We start from the raw sequence: 22862 nt of genomic DNA, 5'->3' as shown, positions 1-22862 counted from the left end.
TACACTCAGGGGCATTTTTATCAAGGGTTGAATTTCGAATTGAAAAAACTTTGAAATCCGAATTCAAAAAGACCAACCGAAATTAAGTCGAAGTTTTTTTTTTGGACGAATAGGTCCGTTTTCAATCGAATAGGTCCGTATTCAGCCGAATTTGAAGTAATAGCACATTTGATCGAATTCGATTTTTCAAAGTCGTTCACTTGACTCCAAATAGGCTCTACGAGGTCTCCCCATAGGCTAAAACAGATAAAATAGATGGCGAATGGTCGAAGTCGAATTTTTAAAGAAGCAGTACATGATAAATTTAGACATTCGAATTTTCGCATTTTTTTCAAATTCAAATCAAATTTGGAATATTCCCTAGTCAAAGTACACACAAAGCTTGAAATTAGATTTTTTTTTTCATTCCAAAATTTACCTTGACCTTTGATAAATCTGTCCCATAGAATAGAAACGTCACAATATAAGGCTGATTAGTAATTAATACAGATAATTACTACATGGCAGCACAGAAACCAGTGCAATTAGCATCAGAATTTAATAATCAGCAAACCTGTAGCATCAGCTTATATTACAGGGGAAGCTCATTTTCTGCTTGATAATTAGTGACGAGCCCTAAGCTTAGCTTCTCAACAGCCAATCAGAGCCCACTGAGCATGTGAGTGTCACAGACACTTTCCAAGATGGTGACCCCCTGTGACAAGTTTGAAGTCCTGGATCATTGCTGCTATTGACAAGCTGAAACTTTAGGCTGGTGCAATAAGTTCAGAATATAAAATATGGCATTTTTAACACATTCATTTTTAGGGTTTAGTTCTCCTTTAAATACCCAGCTGTGTGCCCACTTTATAAATGGAAGACAGGATTTTCATGTGAAATACCATTGGACCAGTTCTGTAACAGGGACATTGTAAACGACCAATTGCATTTTATTTGAACTCGCTACCGGCCGAGGAAAAATCAGAATAATAAGTATGGATCGGCCATGGGAAAGGTCCCCGGTTGATCTCTTGCCGTTAGTCTGACTTCTTCGGTAGCTCAGACATTAGAGAAGGCGACGTGATTACACAAGTCATGGACTATAAACTTCATTCCCTCGCCGCGGTCCCTTTAAGTCTCCCCAAATGCCATTAAAGTTGTAAGAACTCTTTGGAGCAGGAATGTCTTCCCTCGCAGTGTCCCCTCGGCTCCTCTAATTAGGCTTTGTGTTTCGACTTCATTTCATTTCAAATGTGGCCGCAATATTCTGGCAGTTACTCTCACCGAAAAACATGTGCAGCCTCCCTCAGCCAAGGAATATGGCCCAACAATGATGCTGTAGATCAGGGATGGGGGTAACTATAGAAGAAGAAGACCCTGTGACTGGGGTACCCTCAGTGGTAGTGGCCCTGTAAAACCTCGCTACAATTTTGCTTTAGATTGCAAGCTCTTGTGTGCAGGGCCCTCAGATTGGGGGAGGGGTAACTATAGAAGAAGACCCTGTGACTGTTGGGGTACCCTCAGTGATATTGGGGACCAAGTGGAAGTCTCAATATATGTTTAGGAAAAATGACTTATTCCCAAAGTTTAGTTGGGTCCTGCTATGAGGTCCTGTAACATCCAGTTACAACATTGCTTTAGAGTGCAAGCTCTTTTGTGCGGGGCCCTCAGATTGGGGGGAGGGGGTAGCTATTAGTGATGGGCGATTAAATTTGAATTTCTGTGGTTTGCCGCCGACAAATAAATTTGAGAAACGCCCGCGAAAATTCACTGGTGTCAAAACAAAATTGGACCTGTGTAGGATAAGTCTCTGGCGTCAACACTATTCGGATGCCCATTGACTTTGACGTGGGCGACAAAATTCGAGTTTCGTGAATTTTTCACCATTTTCCAAAATTTACAGGAAATTCTCCCATTTTTTGGCAAATCGAAACTAGAGAAATTCGCCCATCACTAGTAGCTATAAAAGAAGACCCTGTGACTGTTGGGGTACCCTCCTGCAACATCTAGTTACAACATTGCTTTAGAGTGCAAGCTCTTGTGTGCAGGGCCCTCAGATGGGGGAGGGGTAGCTATAGAATAAGACCCTGTGACTGTTGGGGTACCCTCAGTGATATTGGGGACCCAGTGGAAGTCTCAATTTATGTTTAGGAAAATGTCTTATTCCCAAAGTTTAGTTGGGTCCTGCTATGAGGTCCTTTAACATCTAGTTACAACATTGCTTTAGAGTGCAAGCTCTTGTGAGCAGGGCCTTTAGATGGGGGAGGAGGTAGCTATAGAAGAAGAATAAGACCCTGTGAGTGCTGGGTCAGTGGTATAGGTACTACCCCATTTATATAGGGGACCCCCACTATCAGACTCAGTTTATTCCACTCCAACCCTGTGGACTCAATTGGGAACCGATTGATGAGTCTCATCATGTGATCATGATAAATGTCTAATTCCTTAACTTTAGTGGGGCCTTGCTGTAAGGCTCTGTAACATCTAGTTACACCATTGCTTTAGATTGCAAGCTCTTGTGAGCAGACTCCTCAGATCCCATTTGTATCGTATCCCTTGTTCCCTTGCTCATTACAGTAAGAAGATGCCGGTTATAAACTTGCTGGCGCAATGCTGACCTTAATAAATGATGATGAGAAGATCGCAGACCACAAACTCATTTCTGTGCGCAAAATGTTGTGGCATCAGACTCGTTGTCCTTGCCCCGCGCAAACAGAACGCTCTGTCTGTTACAATCCCGGGCCCGGCGCAGTGAGACTATTGATCAGACGCTGGAGGTCAAGTCGCTGCAATAGCAACCGGCTGCTGTGCGACTGTGTGCGCTTCTACAGGGTTAATTAGAGAGCCCGGCTTGTTGGACAAGATGTAGGTGAGGAGCTGGGAGTGAGGGACAGACTTGAGGGGAGGGGGGGGGTGGAAGGAGGAGGATCAGGATTTGACTTGGTTTTATTTAGGACCCCGGGGGAAGCAGCAGAGCGTGGCTGGGAGGCGATACTTGTGCGTTTATATACTGAGCGCTCACTGCACCAACTACTCACTGGCACATCTCTCCCCTCAGCGCACGGCTCAATACAGACAGCGCAGAGACACTGTGTAGTGAATAGAGACAGTGCAGAGAGACTGTGTAGGGCTGAATAGAGAGTCCAGGATTAGAGACAGACAGTGCAGGAGTAGCAGTAGCGAGAGGCGCACGCAGTGCAGGGACAGATCAGTGAGAGGCGCAAAGCGCACGGACAGTTGATGAGAGGGAGCGGCGCAGAGAAGTAAAGGCTACAAAGCGCACAGACAGTTGAAGGAGTGAAGTTGAGTGACACACAGACAGGACAGAAGAAGTCCGGTGCTTATGTACAACAAGCAGCGCTACATTGGGCTGGGATGACAGGCGCGGCGCTAGTGCAGAGTTGAGACGCACGACTGGAACATCCCACACACTCGCGATCCGCTTGTACCGACCAACACCTGCGACTCTCCGCCCCCCATGGACTTGTCTCCGGACTCGCCGCCTCTCATTCTTCTCTGATGGAAAAGTCGCAGGAGCTTTGTGTGATGTTTAAACCCCTCCAGCCACCGGCAATGGAGCTTCTACCCCACCAGCCCCGGGATCTGCTGTGAGAGGGTCGCGACCCCCCAAACTCCACGTGTTCAGTATTTGTACCCACCGGGGTCGCCCGCGGAAACCCACCGACTCATCGATCCCTAGAGCGGAGCATCGGAGCAGTCACTTCTCACAGTAAGGTGCGAATGTAAAGTGTCTCCTCTCAGAGTGTGTCTAATAACAGGTGTCATGGGACCGTCTCATCCATTTACCTGCGCCAATTACTAGTCTCATTATTTCTTTATAAATCTGAGCTCCACCCAAATGCTGTTTTTTTTGCATAATGAAAGCAAATGTAACTCTAATGAATAATGGTCAGTGGCCTTAATTATGTGTAAATGGAATTGCCATTTGGATTTAGTTCTTCTTGTAGCCATTCCTTCTTCCCAGGCTTCTGCTACATTGTTTCAGGAGTCAGAGCCAGGGGTGCAGAGAAAATAAACATCTTTTTGAAAAGCAATGTATATTGGAAAGCTGCTTAGAATCACATTTTCTTTCATGATGCAAAAAAGTTTTGATTTGGGGGTTGGGAGGAGTTCCCCTTTAAGTGTTAAATCATGAATAACATGGAGGGGGCTGTGATCAAAGGGCAGTTTGGTGATAATTAAATTTCGGCAGTTTGACACCCTTCAGTTTATAAAGTCCCCTTTCTTGTTTCTGTGTATCCAGGCTGCTGTGTTTAGCTGCATTGCTGGGGACTGTGCATCACCTGAACTGCTTGCCAGAGGAGCTGACGCTTTATCTCCCCACCAGGAAGGATACCATCTATTTTGTATTATTATTATTATTATTAATAATAATTCTCTTCCGTTCACCTAAACGTGGTGATTTCAAGGCCGTCCAAATGCAGTTTCAACTCTTTTCATTCGCCCTGATCATCCTGAACTGTGTGGATTACAGTCACTGCCAAGCCTCCCGCTGGAGACGGAGCAAGAGAGGTCAGTGCCCGGGGAGGGATCAGCTCAGTCTGTAACTGATCCCCAAACATTGCACGTGTCTTGCTGGGAACAGTCACCAGTTTGCCCCGCGGGGCTTCTATTGGCTCAGGGAGTTGTTGGGATCTGATTCCCAGTCGCTGATCACATGGTGCTTTCTGTATGTACAATAGGTGGTGTTATGGTATAGGCACTGGAGATGAGCTCACAGGGGCCTCTCCCTATTGGCTGCGGAGAGGGCAGTTGGGTAGGTGCAAGGCAGAATGACTGTGCAGTTTGGGGACTGTCTATTGTTGGCATAGCTTCTTAGGAAGAGATTGTTTAAACCAGGGGTTCCCAAAAGGTAGGTCTGGATCTACCAGTAGACCTCTAAGGTGGCCATACATGTAGAGATCCGCGATTTCGCCAAACGAGCAGATGTCTCTCCGATATGCCCACATTGAGGTTGGCGATATTGGGCTGATCCTATCGGATCTCTCCCCGATATGCCCACATTGAGGTTGGCGATATTGGGCTTTTTCAATCGGATCTCTCCACGATATGCCCACGTTGAGGTTGGCGATATCGGGCTCATCTCTATGGCCCAACGATTAGATCATAATGCTGCCAATACGGGTGGTCGAATCACGGGACTGCAGAGATCCAATGGGATTTTTAACCCTGTCCGATCAACATCTGGCGATTTACGATTGGGAGGGCCACACGCACGGGCCGATAAGATGCGGACTCGGTCTGTCGGCAGCTTTTATCGACTGTGTTTGGGCAGCTTTAGCTGGTGATCAGTAGATCTCAAGACACTGTCAACAAACAGCTTGTCTATATAACTCATGCTTTTCATTCAGATATTTATCACGTTAAGGTTACCTAAGAAATAGATGTTTGTTAAATATAGACATTTTCCCATGAATCAGTATTTAAGTCATATTTTCCACTGCACAGAATGCTAACAATGCTTTTATGGATGTAGATCATAATGGGACATCATCACTAAAAGTCAACCTCGCATTAGTAAAGTATGGGCTCTCCTGGGTTAAACCTTGGTCAGGGTCCAGCAAATGTCATGCATGCTTATTGGCAGTCCTTAATCTTTCTGCTGTTCTGATCAGGTGACTGTTAGAAACTTTATGGATAAATGTTCACGTAACCCCAAAAGCTTTCAGTAGTAACTATTGCCCTACTCATGTGTCTGTATAGAGGAGATGTAGATGGTAGATACTCTATACAGCATTGGGCTCCAATGCACATTAAAGAGGTTCTTCCCCTTTAAATTAACTGTTAGTATGACGTAGAGAGTGATATTCTGAGACAATTTGCTTTCGTTTTTCTTTCATTGCGTTATTTAGCTTTTTATTCAGCAGCTCTCCAGTTTGCAGGTTCCTAAATCTGGTTGCTAGGGTCCAAATTACCCAAGCGACCACACACTGGAATATGAATAGGAGAGGCCTGGATAGAAAGACGAGTAATCAAAAGTAGCAGTAACAATAAATGTGTAGCCTTACAGAGCATTCGTTTTAAGCTGGGGTCAGTGACCCCCCCCCATCTTAAAAGCTGGAAAGATTCAGATGAAGAAGGCATTCATTAAAAAAACTATTAGAAATAAATAATGAAGAGCAATTGAAAAGTTGCTTAGAATTGGCCATTCGATAAAATTACAAAACTTAACTTAAAGGTGAACCACCCTTTTAATTCTCCCAGCTAAACACTTTGACATGTCTCTTTATAAAGGTTGGTGGGATGCTAGGCTGTAGCTTTAAAATAACTGTCTGCCCCACTGAATAAAGGCAGCAATACTAAGAGAAATACAGTAATGAATAGACTGGAGGCGACCCTCATTTCTGGCCCTCCTTCAGCTGCCCCAGACTCTGGAATCCTGGTTGGAAAATACATGCTGAATTGGCAAAGGTGAGCTTTTCAATCTCAGAACGACAGCAGCCTTTGCCCTGGAAAGGGTTAATCGACAAATAACGTTTTTGTCCCCAAACTGACCGATCAGAGATGGGGGGGTGAATTTAGCCGGTGACTTTGATAGCACCGAGCGCTTAAATTTCCATCAGGCAGCAGCACGTTCCGGAGAGACCTCACCGCCACTTTGAGGTGCACTCGGGCTTCCAAATGTGCTCCGTCTGGTTTCAATTAACTGCTATTTGGCTGAAAAAAGATAGTAACAGTGGTTTTGCTGTGCAGTATTTTAATTTGTTACCATGTAACACTGCACGGTCAGGTTTTTTTTTTTTTCTTTGTAAATATAATGCCATAGCCCGAGTTTATAAGGGAATAGAAAATCCCTGCTTCCAATAAAACACAAGAGTTAACTTTTCTGAGCTCCACCTGCAAACCGTATGGCCAACAATAGACCCACATTAATATCTGAAATTAGAGTTCCTGGAGGACAAAGGCGCACGCCAAGTATGTGTTCTTTAGGCCGCGTTCCCAAGGAGGTTTTGGAATTATTGATGCACATCAATCAGAACACATAGTGCAAACCCAGGCAAAATGTATTTATAGCCCCTCTGTGTTCCATTCGCAGGCCTGGTTAGGAACTGCTATGGGTAATGTTTGCATTCGTCTTCATGTACCTCTATGCAAAGTATCTACAATACAAATAATATTGTGTGGAGTCATAGGGTGCCTCCTATTTGCATGAAAGGGGCAGGGGAATGACTCTTGTATGTGCCAAAGAATTCTATATTGAAAATTGAACTTTAATGCTGTATCTGCAGCCCTTCAGCTGTCATAAAAGGAGTAGTTCACCCCCTTTTGATATGATGTAATCAGTGCTATTCTGAGATCGTTTAGAATTTCAGCACTTTTCCGTTGCTAGGGTAAATTATTTTGTTGCTAGGGTCTGATTTACCCTAGCAACCAGGCTGTAGTTTGAATGAGCGACTGTAAAGGTGGCCATACACGGAGAGATCCGCTTGTTTGACGATGTCGCCAAATGAGTGATCTCTCTTCGATATGCTCACCTTGAGGTGGGCAATATCGGGCTGAACCGATCGTGGGCCCTAAGGCCCAACGATCGGATCCTAACGCATGTGAAACGGGGGTCGGATCACGGGACCACATCAACGAACAGATGCGGCCGCGATCCGACGGGATTTTTTGTCCCATCCGATCGAGATCTGGACGACTTTCGGCCAGATCTCGATCGGGGAAGCCCGTCGGGGGGCTCCATACATGGGCCAATAAGCTGCTGACTTGGTGTATAAGGTAACTAGGGGACAGCCTGAATATAAAAATAACTAGTAAAAAAAAGGCAACAATAAGATTTTAACCGTACAGAGAAATAGTTCATGGTTGCTGTGGTCAGCGACCCCTCTAACAACGATACAGTAGAAGCTGAGACAGGCCAGAAGCAGAAGACAATCAGTCAGAAATAAAAAAAATGTAAAAGTTGCTAAGAAAAGGACATTTTATAACATACTCACAGTTCAATTGAAGGGAACTGGCCCTTTAAATAAAACTCCAACTCGGGTGCGTTGAGTTGTAACAGATGTAAAGACGCAGACGGACGTGCCAGAAATTGTAGCGTACAGCAGAATTGTTTCTCGATATTGGTTACATTTTATGTAGAACTAGGGGAGACGTTATGCCAAAGAACGGGGTCTTGACCCCCCAAAAAGTCTGAAAAGCACAGCTGCTGAATATTATCATAGATGCTTGGCATTCAACCACACTTCCTTATGTAATATGTAATAGTTCAAGTATTTCAAATACTGTTTTATTTCCTATTAAATGTTACTGCTCTGCTGAACTGGGGGAGCGGTGTAAGAGTAGCACGGTGGTATGACATCATGGGCTCTACGGATCCCTCCATCTACTGCACACAGTTAATGGCACTTATTTATTTTCTTAACGAATTTGCTTTAATTCCACAATTTTATTTAAATATCAATATCTGCAAATAATTTAATGGGAAAAAAAACCCCCAAAAAGTTGAGACCCATATAGCTGCGAGCCTTCACACGATGGCTGAGTATATGTTCCGCACATTGCTGGGTTTATTTGATTTAGATGACAGACGTGTGCCGTTAGAAGATTCAGGATATACTTCACTGCACATGGAGACTGACGGAGAGCACAAAATATTATTATTCACAGCAGAGAGAGAGAGAGAGAGAGAATGGCTAAGGACGGCAGACAGTGTAAATCATACTTGTTTATTTTTTTGGCCCAAAATATTTCATTATTATTATTAAGAGAATACAGTGGGAAAAGCCCCTGACTTTTGCTTCTATGTAAGCTATGTGGAAACCCGCACATGGAAAACATGAATATAGAAATCTCTGCAGATAGTGTCCTGGTGGGAATTGAACCTGGGTTCTCAGTGTTGAGGTTGCAGGTTCAATTCCCACCTGGCAACTTTCTATATAAAGTTTGTATGTTCTCCCTAGTTTTCAATGGACTGTTTCTCACAATATACCAACATGCTGGTAGGGTCATTGGTGTCGTAAAACTGACCCAACTGTTAATTATTTGGCCTTCTTCCTTCTGTTTTGTGTCTGTTGTCTTGAGCACACATAGCTATAAACTGGCAGTAGTGGAGTGACTTGGCTTTGGGCATATGCATAAAGTTACAAGGAGGTTGCATAGGGCTGCTGTATATAACTAACCTTGCAGCAGCCTTATAAGCAAAGTATCTCTTTTTATTAGGCTTTAAAATATTAAAGACATGGCCCAAACCCTATACTGTATAGAATAAAAATACAAAGCAACACCTTATGGGTTTTCATCTGCCCTTTTGTGTGTGTGTGTGGGGGGGGGCACTAATTCTGAACAACCCCCTTGTATATGGCAGCGTCTGAGTGTATCTGTTTTTGCCTAATATGAATATTTACAAGAAAATATCGCTGGTGCTGCTCTATTCTGCGTTTTTAGTGCAGTGAATAATGGATGGTTAATGCTTCTAATGATAACAATGACGATAAATATATTTACAGCCTTCCCGGCTAAATTGAAAGCATAAAGCTGAGAATACTCCGGGGAGGAGGATCACATAACCCTGTTATTGATCTTGTAATTGTACATGTGGTTTCTAGTAAGTACCACTAGAGCAGTCTCTTGTAACATCCAAATGTCATCCGTCCCTGACTAATCATCTGGCCGAGGGTTTAGCCATAGAGAAAGATCACTCACCACCATTTACATTGACTTTTTTATAAGGTCCCAAATCTCTTGTATATCCTCAGGCCTGTGGGTTGATCTGTCTATTCAGCAAGTACCAACTGTCCTCATTATTTCTCTACTTGTTATATAGTGAATAAAGTACCCCCTCTTGTAAAATATAAGGATATTACCGAGGCGTTCCATTATACAGGTCATGGAACTCCGAGGTTACTTCTGATGTCCTCATATTTTCCAACAAGGGGTACTTTATTTATTATAATATATGCAGTTTTAGGGAGTCATGTGACAAAAATGACATCACTACTCACCGTTTATAACTGATGACATCACTTGTCAGCGTTAGTGATGGGAGAATTTGCGACGGATTTGCCAGTTTCGCCGCCGCCGTCGAATAAATTTGCGAGTTTGCTGTGAAAATTCGATGATAAACAGTTGCCCATTGACTTTAATGGGTGTCGGCGTCAACTTTGACACCGACGCCCATTTTGACGCCAGCGACGTCAAAATTGGTGTTTCGCAAATTTTTCAACAGTTTCATGGGAAATTTGTGGTGAAGCGAAACGGGACAAATTCGACCATCACTAGTCACCGTTTATAAGGATATAATTTACAAGATATTCATGGCTTTTGTGTGTTATATAGTGAATAAAGTAAACCCTCTTGTAAAATGTATAAGGATATTATAAGTCAACGAGGAGTTTCATGACCATATAAAAGCACGAGGCCGAAAGACAGGTCATGGAACTAGGTTACTTCTAATATCCTCATATTTTCCACCAAGTTGTACTTTATTTATTATAAAACATACTTTTTTGTGAGTCCTGTGACAAAAATGACATCACTACTCACCGTTTATAACTGATGACATCACTAATCACCGTTTATAAGGATATCATTTACAGGATAATCAGGGCTCTTGTGTATTATATAGTGAATAAAGTACCCCCTCTTGTGAAATATTAGGATATTATAAGTTAATGAGGAGTTTCATGACCAGGTCAAGGAACGCCGAGGTAACTTCTAATATCCTCATATTTTGCAACTGGGGGTACTTTATTTATTATAATACACAAGTTTCAGTGAGTCATGTGACAGATATGACATTTGAACTCACTGTTTATAACTGATGACATCAGAACTCACCGTTTATAAGGATATAATTTACAAGATATTCAGGTCTTTTGTGTATTAGAAGGGAATATATTCTCTACATTCAGATGGAGCCTAATGGACACTAATGAAACAGCGCCTCTAGTGGACAGATAATCTTGGATGCTTTATATTTTGTGGGAAGTGTTAAAACATCCAATTATTGCATATTTGCATTTATAATGATGAATGGAGGCTGCCATTTTGCTTGCTGGTTCATACAGGCTGCACCCCTAGAAAGCAGATTATGTGCAGAGTCCTGTTTTAATCTATGGATAGACTTCCATATGATGTTTTCAAATATGCACATATAACATGAACACTACATATTATTGGCTGTTTTTTGTAGTCATAAGATAGCAGTGTCAGGCCATCATTTTCTAGTAGCCTTAAAGGGGCTATTCACCTTTGAGTTAACTTTTAGTATGATGTAGAGAGTCATATTCTGAGACAATTTGTAATTGGTTTTCAATATTTATTATTTGCGGTTTTTGACTTATTTAGCTTTTTATGCAGCAGCTGTGCAGTTGGTCATTTCAGCAATCTGGTTGCCAGGGTCCAGCTTGCCCTAGCAACCATGCATTGCTTTAAATAAGAGACTGGGATGTGAATGGGAAAGGGTAATAAAGGTGGGTAATACAAAGTAGCAATAACAGAGCATTTGTTTTTATATGGGGTCAGTGACCCCTATTTGAAAGCTTGAAAGAGTCAGGAGGCAAATTATTTAAAAAAAAATATTAAAAATAAACAATGACAACCAACTAGAATTAGCCATTCTATGACATACCTTAAGGTATGAAGATCTAAATTAAGAGAAAGATCCATTATCCAGAAACCAGAGGTCCCCAGAATTCTGGATAATAGATCCCTTAGCTGCAGTGCATAGTTTATATTTATTAATGACTCAGATTACAGCCATTGACTCTCGGGTTGTCTGGTCTCAAGCTACTTGTCTCTCATAGTCCCCCTATTGTTTTATAACCCTGTTACAAGAAGAAGAAGAAAGTGCTTTAGGCATTGATCAAGTGTAAAGTCATAATGGTGCATCTTGGCTCTGCCTTCCAGACCCTCCCCCCATAGCTTTCCCTGTTCCACTGTTTCTGAGGATTTCGGGAGGTGATTTTGTGCTTGGTAATTGCTGACAGAAGGTGACAGACCTGAGGGGGTCCATGAGAATTAGGGGGGCCCCATGAGCCACTACTTAAAGGGGTGGCTCACCCTTAAAGGGGTTGTTCACCTTTGGGTTAACTTTTAGTATGATGTAGAGAGTGATATTCTGAGACAATTTGCAATTGGTTTTCATGTTTTATTATTGAAGGTTTTTGAGTTATTTAGCTTTTTATTCAGCAGCTCTCCAGTTTGCCATCTTTACCAATCTGGTAACTAGGGTCCAACTTACCCTAGCAACCATGCATTGATTTGAATAAGAGACTGGAATATGAATATAAGAGGCCTGAATAGAAGGATCAGTAATAAAAAGTAACTATAACAATTCATTTGTAGCTTTACAGAGTATTTGTTTTTTTAGAAGGGGTCAGCAACGCCCATATGAAAGCTGCATAGAGTCAGAAGAAAGAGGCAAATAACTATAAAACTATAAAAAATAAATAAGGAAAACCAATTGAAAAGTTGCTTAGTATTGGCCGTTCTATAACATAATAAAAGTTACCTTAAAGGTGAACCAGCCCTTTAAGTTAACTTTTTAGTATGTTGTAGAACGGCTAATTGTTAGCAACTTTTCACCTGGTCTTCATTATTTCTTTTTTTAAAATGTTTTAATCATTTGCCTTCTTCTTCTGACTCTTTACAACTTTAAAACGGTCAGTAGCCATAAAAAAAAAACTATTGCTCTGTTAGGCTACAATTTTATTGTTGTTGTTAAGTTGTATTACATATATTTCTATTCATATTCCGGTCTCTCATTCAAACCATTCCATGATTGCTAAGGTAATTTGTACCCTAGCAACCACATAGTTGCTGAAATTGCTCCTGAACATAAAGTGAAATACTTAAAAATAACGCAAACAATAAAAAAATGAAAACCAATTGCAAATTGTCTCAGAATATCACTCTCTACATCATACTAAAAGTTAACCCAAAGGTGAAAAACCCCTTTAATTAGCAATTTAAGTGAAACTGCGAAAAATTTGAAAAAGCGAATTTTGACGCCCGCATCAACTCCAACGCCAGCATTAAAGTCAATGGGAATCCAATTAATATTGATGCACAAAGTTTTTTTCGCGAGCGTCTTTTCTGACACACTTTTTTATGACGCTAGCAAATTTTCGCACAAATTTATAAGCTTGTGGCGAAACGCGGAAATTCTCTGCTAATTCACGCCTGCCGAATTTATTCGCCCATCGCTAAGTAATTTCAATATATAGTGGTAAAACAGGTCACCTCTGGATATTTTGGGGGCTCTAAAATGAATTTGCTGTGGGGCCCATAACTCCTGGGAAAAACATCTTTAAAGGGGCTGTTCACCTTTGAATTAACTGTTATTATGATGTAGAGAGGGATATTCTGAGACTATTTGCAATTGGTTTTCATTTTTTATTATTTGTGGGTTTTCAGTTATTCAGCTTTTTATTCAGCAGCTCTCCAGTTTGTAATTTCAGCAGACTGGTTGCTAGGGTTCAAATTCCCCTAGCAACCATGCATTGATTTGAATAAAAGCCTGGAATGTGAATAGGAGAGGCCTGAATAGAAAGATGAGTAGTGAAAGTAGTAATTAATATAATTTAATAATTTAATAAACATTTGTAACCTTACAGAGCATTTGTTTTTAAGTGGGGTCAGTGACCCCCGTTTGAAAGCTGGAAAGAGTCAGAAGAAGACGGCAAATCATAACAAAACTATAAAAAAAAGAAAAAAAATTGAAGGCCAATTGTAAAGTTGCTTAGAATAAGCCATTTTATAACTTACTTAAAGTTAACTTTTAATCATCTTTGAATCGAATGCCTCTTCTCCGTAAAACAATATTTATTGGAGCTTAGTGTTCCTTTAACTCGGCAGTTTCTTTAATGATGAATTGCATTTTTTTTACATGAAAATAAATGGCCTGCCAGAGAGCGGAGCAGACCTGAGTCATGGAGAGGGATGATGTTGCAGTATTGATCGAATGTAATGAGATCAGCTTGTGATTTGCTCATTTGTCCTAATGGTCTCTTGTACACACAGTCCTGTACATGAAGTCCTAGGCCTGGCCCGAGAAGCACGCGGTAATGGAGTGACTTGTTTTTGTTGAGTATTCACAGAATACAGTGGCATTGAATGAGAAAGAAAGGCTAAAATTAAGTAAGCTTTATCAGAAAGGTCTATATAAATACACCAGTAAATACTAAACGTAATGCTGCTCTGAGTCCTCTGTCAAAAGAAACACAGCATTTCTTTCCTTCTATTGTGTACACATGGGCTTCTGTATCAGATTTCCTGTTTTCAGCTTAAACCTCCAGGGCTAGGGCTTGAGCATGCTCAGTTTGCTCTTCCCTCCCTCCTCCCCTCCCTGCTGTAATCTGAGCCCAGAGCTATGAGTGAGCAGGGAGAGACTCAGGCAGGAAGTGATGTCACACCAAGCTAATATGGCAGCTGCTATCCTAAACAACCAGATAGAACTTGTAGAGCTGTTTTCTCAGGTATGGTAAAGCGTTCTGCAGAATAAATATAGTCTTATAGCTTGCACTATTATCTATTGGTAATAAACTGCTTTGGTAGATTTCCTTTTCCTTTAAAGCGGTAGTTCACATTCAAGTTAACTCATTTCTTAGCAACTTTTCAACTGGTCTTCATTTTTTTTAATATATAGTTTTTCAACTATTTCCCATCGTCTTCTGACTCTTTCCAGCTTACGAATAGGGGTCATTGACCCCAACAGTGCTCTGTGAGGCTTTCTTTTATAGCTATTTTTTATATTGCTTATCTTTCTATTCAGACCCCTCATATTCTAGTCTTGCACAAAAAAAAAACTCCCTGGTTGCTGGGGTAATTAGGACCCTAGCAACCAGATTGCTGAAATTGCAAAATGGAGAGATGATAATCACATAGCAATAGCTTAATCGTTCAAAAAAAAAAAAATGAAGACCAGCTGCAAAGAGTCTCAAAATATCACTCGCTACAGCACAGTGTAAAACAATCCCTTTAAGGGCAAATTAAAGTTTCAGTGAAATATTATTTTTGTTAAAGGTTATACAGCTTCTGTACCATGTACCAGTACAGGTATTGGACATGTTATCCAGGACTAGAGATTCACCGAATCCACTATTTTGGAGTCGGCCGCACCCCTGAATCCTTTGCGAAAGATTCGGCCGAATTCCGAACCGAATCCTAATTTGCATATGTAAATTAGGGCGGCAAAAAGTAACGAGATTTCCCTCCCGGCCCCTAATTTGCAGATGCAAATTAGGATTAGGATTCGGTTTGGCCAGGCAGAAGGATTCGGCCGAATCCGAATCCTGCTGAAAAAGGCCGGATCCTGGCTGAATCCTGAACCGAATCCTGGATTTGGTGCATGCCTATTCAGGACGCTCAGGACCTGGGGTTTTCCGGATAACGGATCTTTACTTAATTTGCATCGTCAGTCCACTAGAAAAATCACGTAAATATTAAATAAACCCAACAGGCTGGTTTTGCTTCCAATAAGGATTAATTATATCTTAGTTGGGATCAAGTACAAGCTACTGTTTTATTATTACAGAGAAAATGGAAATCATTTTAAAATTTTGGATTATTTGGATAAAATGGGAGACAGCCTTTTTCGTAATTTGGAGCTTTCTGGATAACAGGTTTTCGGATAACAGACCCTATACCTGTACCACATTGTGGGTGGGTGTTTAGTCGGACCATATTATATGCAAGACCTGTATTGCTCTGCTGCTTTACTATACTGTTCTTTTAAAGAGGCAGTTCATGTTACAGTTCACACCAAAGCCGACCATCTGCCAATGGAAAATGGTAATGGTGTGACCAGGCTGATTTTTTAAAGCCTCCCTGTGCCACCTATATGCATATATCCTCCCAGTGCCCCAAATTGTCTATTTTGTTAGACTTTTACTTGTGTATAGGCAGTGCAGAAAGCCTGTGTCTCAGGGAAGAGGTGGAGGCATCAACCTGGCTCCATCTTTGCTGGTTATTGTTTCCCACAAATAGATGGGGCCTATGTCAGCCTGCTGCTCCACTGGGGGAAGAGTTTGGGGTGTGATAAATCCCCTTTAACAGGCAAAAGAACAATGGAGAACAAAAGCAACATTTCCCAGATTAAATAAAGTATAAACTTCCCCTTTAACCACCCTGCTTGCACCTACTTACCTTCCCATGATTGAAACGTTATGCAGGTATAGGATCCGTTATCCGGAAACCTGTTATCCAGAAAGCTCCAAATTACGGGAAGGATGTCTCCCATAGACTCCATTTTAATTAAATCATTAAACATTTTAAAACCTATTTCCTTTGTCTCTGTAATAACAAAACAGTACCTTTTACTTGTCTCAGATAAGATGTAATTAATTGTCATCGGTGGTGGAAAAAATTATTTTGGGTTTATTTAATGTTTAAATGATTTTTAGCAGACACAATGAATATGAAAATCCAAATTATAGAAAGACCCCTTATCCAGAAAACGCCAACTCCTAAGCATTCTGGATAACAGGTCCCATACCCATAGTGTTTGTGTGCACCAACCCCAGACTCTGCTGTCCTCTTGCCTTCAGACTTTTATGCAGCCGGGCAGCCATAGTGGATAGGGGGTAACACAGGTTATATGGTTTCTGTTAAAGGGGGTGTAGGGGCTTATAACCAGCATAAGGACAATTCCAAATTCACTTATCAAATGTTTTTCAATGTAACCCATGTCAGAAGAATAGGGAAATAATTCCTCTCTTTAATTTATAATATTGGTATGTAGGCGCCATCTCAGGTCGTTTTGCCTGGTCATGTGCTTTCAGAAAGAGCCATCACTATAGGATAGAACTGCTTTCTGGCAGGCTGTTGTTTCTCCTACTCAATGTAACTGAATGTGTCAAAGTGGGACCTGGATTTTACTATTGACTGCTGTTCTCAGATCTACCAGGGAGCTGTTATCTTGTGTTAGGAAGCTGCTATCTGGTCACTACGGATGCACAAAATCCAGGATTTGGTTTGAGATTCGGCCTTTTGCAGCAGGATTCGGATTCGGCCGAATCCTTTTGCCTGGCTGAACCGAATCTTAATTTGCATATGCAAATAAGCGGCAAGGAGGGAAATCGCATGACTTTTTGTCACAAAAGGAATTAAAACATGTTTTCCCCTTCTCACCCTAATATGCATATGTAAATTAGGATTCAGAATTGGTTCGGTATTTGGCTGAATCTTTTGCAAAGGATTCGGGGGTTTCAGTGCATCCCTACTGTTAACTTCCCATTGTTCTGTTGTTAGGCTGCTGGGGTAAAGGGAGGGGAGTGGTATAGTTTCAACTTGCAGTGCAGAAGTGAAGAGTGATTGAAGTTTATCAGAGCACAAGTCACGTGACTGGGGACAGCTGGGAAACTGACAATATGCCTAGCCCAATGTCAGATTTCAATATCAAATATAAAAAAAATCTGTTTGCGCTTTTGAGAAATGGATTTCAGTGCCGAATTCTGCTGGAGCAGCACTATTAACTGATGTGTTTTGAAAAAAACATGTTTTCCTATGACAGTATCCCTTTAAAGAGTCGTTCACTAAATGGTATTTTATAGATCACTGTATCATATACATCTGGGTAGGTTTTTTTTTTTTTTGCAATCCACGTCCAATATGTTTCCTAAACAGCACCTAATTGTCGGACTGTTATTCCTAACAAGGTCGTTACATACCTGGGTTTAAACCACATTTTCTGGAGAACAATAAAGCTCCCTCTGCTTAAACCTGAGCAGCCCCCCTCATAAAATGCCCCAGCAAAACGGTTTCAGCATTTAAAGTCTTGTAAATTTTTGGAGTAAGTTAAACATTAGATTATAAAGTGGGGTTTTATTTTGAAGTCGTTCCAACAGATGTTTTCTAGAATTCGAAACTTTATTTTATTTATTTTTTTCTTTTCCCCTTTCCCTCCCCTTTTCTTGAGCTCGAATTTGATTGCAAAGCTTAAAAGTGACCTGCCAGCCTGTGGCAACAAAGGCTATACTGTGCCTTTAATTAAATGTGGAACTGCTTAGCGAGCCGGCTGCTCAGCGCAGGGGTGATAGTTGTGTTCCTGCTTTGGAGCTTAAGTTTGGTATTGTGAGCGGGAGAAATGAATAGAGATCTCGCTGCAATTGTGTGAATTGTCCTGTTACAATAATCTAAGCTGCTTTTAATTGATCTCCCACCGCACTGAACAACTGGATTAAGCCCAGAGCATGACTTGAATTGCTTTTTGGGTGAATGTTTGATTACCAGCAAAAGACTCAATATTGGCAGATGCGCGGATATTGTCAACACTGTGGAATTTGAGCAAATCCAGGATGCGGGGTGTTTGTTTTTATTCTCCCTGCTAATTCTCTTGTGTGGGATGATAATTTGTGTCACCGACAAAAGCAGAGCTGTTTTTCTATTTAAGAGGGGGGGAATGTAGTTGCTTAGGGTCCAGCAGTTAGAGCTGCAGTTATAAGTAAGTTGGTTTGATAGAGAAGATATAGTAAGTCAAGATGGTGACCGTACCTCTGTATATCTGTCTTGCCCAACTGGAGGGTCTTCAGTAGCTGTTGAAGTACAACTTCCAGCAGACATTAAATATTATCAGTGTGTTCCAGTTTTGAATTGGGATGCCAGAGCCCTGCCAGAAACCCTTAGATCAGAAATCCCCAAACTTTTTTACCCATGCGCCACATTCAAATGTAAAAAGTTGGACAGCAACACAAGCATGAAAAGTCCCTGGGGGCAAGGTTGGCCAGCACAGGGCTGGCGGGACACCGGGAGAAAACCCGGTGGGCACCCAGATCTTGTGGGCCCGCCGACCCCAATCCCCACCCACATCTGTGATAAGTCTTGGTAATGCCAGAAAAAGATTACGTGCTGGCGCATGTGTACATACGCGGATCACGGGGAGGGGTTTGGAGGGGGGCCCTTGGGCAGCAGCCCCGGTGGGCCAAGGGCCCCCCAGTCCAACCCTGCCTGGGGGTGTCAATTATGGGTTGTGATTGAATATTTGGTAACCCTCTGTGGACTAACAGCCTACAGGATACTGTGTTTGGCAGTACGCCTGGTTTTCAAAACTTGCTCGTAATTAAAAAACAAGCACCTGCTTTGAGGACCCTGGGAGCAACATCCAAGGGGTTGGTGAGTAACATGTTACTCAGAAGCTAATGGTTCAAGACCACTTCCTTAGACCCATGGCCCACTCTCCAAACTATAATTTATCATCCCATCTATTGTATCTCTTTGTTTCTACACAGAAATAGGGAATGACCATGAAATAGGCCCAATGTTTGGGAGGAGGAGAGCCCATTAACACCTGGGCCCACAGGGAGTTTCCCTGTTATCCCAGTGAGCCAGTCCAGCAATGCTGTGGTCATCTGGCTGGATCAGATCAAAAATGCCTAAGGGCTGAGACACATGCTCAGATTTGGGGAGATTAGTCTCACGGCGGCAACTCTCCTCTTCTTCGGGGCGATAAATCTTCTCAAACTGCCTCCCCTGCCTTCCCACCAGCTAAAATGTAAATCGCCGGCAGGTTGGCAAGCTAATGGCTTCATTTTCTGAAGTCACCTCAAGTTGCCTCACACGGAAACAAATTGCTCCAAGTGCCATTAACATGCTAGCCGGTGGAAAGGCAGGGGAAGGCAGTTTGGGGAGATTAGTCGCCACAAAGAAGAGGAGATTTGTTGCCGGGCGACTAATCTTCCCGAATCTGAGCGTGTGTCTCTCCCCTAAAACTGACCAGTATTGGTATTTCTGGAGATTGTTGGTGTAGTGCAACTTTTGGCTTTCTAGAATAGCATAGAATAACCTCCACCAAAACCTGACTTCTGTGGTTGATTTTTGGCTAAACTGCAACTGCATAGGCTTAAACTTTGAAGTAGCTCCTGGGCTGATTGGTTTACAACATACCCAAATGCATTTATATCTGATATTCATAGGCTCTCAGTAGGATTTGGAATTTGTACATCATCAATAAATAAAGGGCCACAGAGTTTACAGCCTTGGCATGCATACTAAAGACAAGCGTTGTAATTGTAGAGCCGCCGGCGGCATTTCTGGTCCTAGGGTCCAGCGTTGTCACTGAGGCTTTTAAGATAAAGGTGATAAAGGTTATTTTTACCCTGAGGGTTCCCAAACTCCTACTGTAACACCATCACCAATACTTGGGACTACTTTACAGATTAGTAAAACATTGGTATATCTGCAGTCTTCTGCCCAAATCTTACCTAAGTAACCTTCAAGCTGGACTTTCAGGTGTATGTAGGACAGAAAAGAAGCATTCTCCCATAATCTCCTGTAAATGAACCTCCAGGCTAGCCTCCCCCACCACTGTTCCAGGACCCCCCGGGATGCCAGCCACACAGTTTGAGAACCAGAGTACTGTGTACTTAATTTTACAGAACAACATTTTAAAATACGATCCTGTTCGAAATGTTCTGCTTTATGGTACTCTCAGATCTGATTGTAACCAGAATGTCATGAAATGCCTTGAAAAATGCGTTTCTTTTCCTTTACGTGTCAAAAAATCTCTGAAATTATTTAAGCAATGTGAAAGGAAGGTACATTACACTGAAAACCGGGACCCCTAGAGAGTTCAATAACCTTTACAGTTTCCTCTGCCTGAAAATGTAGAGTTATCCTTGTGAAGGTTTGTTGTTAGAAAGGCAGAGTTCCCACCACTGAGACGAGTACGTGTAGTCTAAAATCACATGTTTAAGAGGTGAGATACTTGAGACAGAGACTTTCCTTAACTATGAGTTAAAGAGATAGCTTAGGGCATATTTCAGTATGAGGCCTCACCAGGAGATCAGTAGGGTAAATTCCAAAGCCTGCTGAGAAGTCTCCAAGCAGGTAATCCAGTAGTAAAAAACAAACGGCAAAACCCCTGCATTGTTGTATAGGTTTTCCCAGTGTGAGATAACTGCCCCTTTGTACCAAGACAGAGCTGTCTGTCCATGAAGCGGAGCTTTGAGCCTTGTGAAGTAGCAGGTGTAGCAATCAATAGTATTACACATATGGGCAGATTTATCACAATCATATATCTTAGAAGACTGTATCAAAGGCAACTGTTGGGTAAAATAACTAGACTTTTTATTTTTATCATTTGGAATGATTTGATCCTGCGCAGAAAAAAATGTTACATCCTTGCAATTTGCAGCAGGACTAATGGCTCATAGAGCAGAATGGTGATTGGCTGCAGGTAAACATTTTGATGCATTGTCTCATATCTTCATTGACAAATGTGACAGTTTTCATATTCGATACAACTGCCACATACTCTTTCTTTACTCTGTAGGCAGCATTCTCAGTTCTGTGGCAGCAGTTTGAATATTTGCCAGTGTCTTTGCAGCTGTGGGATAGCAGGTATAGTAGGGAGAGATGGTGCCCATAGTAACAGTGGGATAATAGTCTCTGGGAAGGGAGTGTGACTGTGGGATAGCAGGTATAGTAGGGAGAGATGGTGCCTATAGTAACAGTGGATAATAGTCTCTGGGAAGGGAGCGTGACTGTGGGATAGCAAGTATAGTAGGGAGATATGGTGCCTATAGTAACAGTGGGATAATAGTCTCTGGGAAGGGAGTGTGGCTGTGGGATAGCAGGTATAGTAGGGAGAGATGGTGCCTATAGTAACAGTGGATAATAGTCTCTGGGAAGGGAGTGTGACTGTGGGATAGCAGGTATAGTAGGGAGAGATGGTGTCTATAGTAACAGTGGGATAATAGTCTCTGGGAAGGGAGTTTGACTGTGGGATAGCAGGTATAGTAGGGAGAGATGGTGTCTATAGTAACAGTGGGATAATAGTCTCTGGCAGGGCAGCCATCAGGGGAGGACAGGGGGGAGAGTTGTAGGGGCCCAGAGGGTAAGGGGGGCCCTGCCACGCCACACTTACTTGATTAGCCAGGCCCCCCATCTTTCTGAGAGCTGCTGAAGGCATGGACATTTAAGGGGCCTGGCCACCAATTTTCTTATAATGTGGGGGTGGGGGCCCTGGCCACCAATTTTTTTTTCTCATGTGGGGTCCTAGCCACCAATATTTTTTAATGGGGGGGCCCTGGCCACAAATGTTTTTTTATGGGGGGCCCTGACCACCAATATCTTTTTTTATTTTTTATTAACACATGGGAACCCTAGCCACCAAATTTTTTTGTTTTTTTTACTGTGTGGTGGGGGGTGGACCTGTAGGTGGGGCTTGCGGTGGGCGTAGCCCAGGGGGCCCAGGAAATTTTGGCGTATGGGGCCCTGTGATTTCTGATGGCAGTCATGGTCTCTGGGAAGGGAGTGTGACTGTGGGATAGCAGGTATAGTAGGGAAAGATGGTGCCCATAGTAACAGTGGGATAATAGTCTCTGGGAAGGGAGTGTGACTGTGGGATAGCAGGTATAGTAGGGAGAGATGGTGCCTATAGTAACAGTGGGATAATAGTCTCTGGGAAGGGAGTGTGGCTGTGGGATAGCAGGTATAGTAGGGAGAGATGGTGCCTATAGTAACAGTGGGATAATAGTCTCTGGGAAGGGAGTGTGACTGTGGGATAGCAGGTATAGTAGGGAGAGATGGTGCCTATAGTAACAGTGGGATAATAGTCTCTGGGAAGGGAGTGTGACTGTGGGATAGCAGGTATAGTAGGGAGCAGGGCCGCCATCAGAAATCACAGGGCCCCATACAACAAAATTTCCTGGGCCCCTGGGCTGTGCCCACTGCAAGCCCCACCTACAGGTCCGCCCTCCCCACCCCACAGATCCGCCCCCCATCACACAGTAAAAAAACAAAAAAAATATTGGTGGCTAGGGTTCCCACATGTTAATAAAAAATAAAAAGATATTGGTCGTCAGGGCCCCTCATAAAAAAAACATTTGTGGCCAGGGCCCCCCCATTAAAAAATATTGATGGCTAGGACCCCTTACCCCCCCCCCACATTATAAGAAAATTGGTGGCCAGGGCCTCTTAAA

General features: G+C 42.4%; 1 protein-coding gene across 2 annotated transcripts in view; it reads left to right on the top strand.

Annotated features, from left to right (window-relative positions):
- The first annotated feature begins 2920 nt into the window (after positions 1-2920).
- The window catches only part of rspo2.L (R-spondin 2 L homeolog), an 86177-nt gene continuing 66235 nt past the window's right edge, over positions 2921-22862 (top strand). Inside the window, exons 1-2 of one of the 2 annotated variants that reach the window (XM_018266662.2) lie at positions 2921-3714; positions 4244-4512. In XM_018266662.2, the coding sequence (XP_018122151.1) occupies positions 4419-4512 (94 nt within the window). In that variant the 5' untranslated portion in view covers positions 2921-3714; positions 4244-4418. 2 annotated transcript variants of the gene reach the window in all.

Source organism: Xenopus laevis, chromosome 6L, assembly GCF_017654675.1.
Source record: "Xenopus laevis strain J_2021 chromosome 6L, Xenopus_laevis_v10.1, whole genome shotgun sequence".
Taxonomy (NCBI): domain Eukaryota; kingdom Metazoa; phylum Chordata; class Amphibia; order Anura; family Pipidae; genus Xenopus; species Xenopus laevis.
This window is presented reverse-complemented; position numbering and strand designations above follow the sequence as displayed.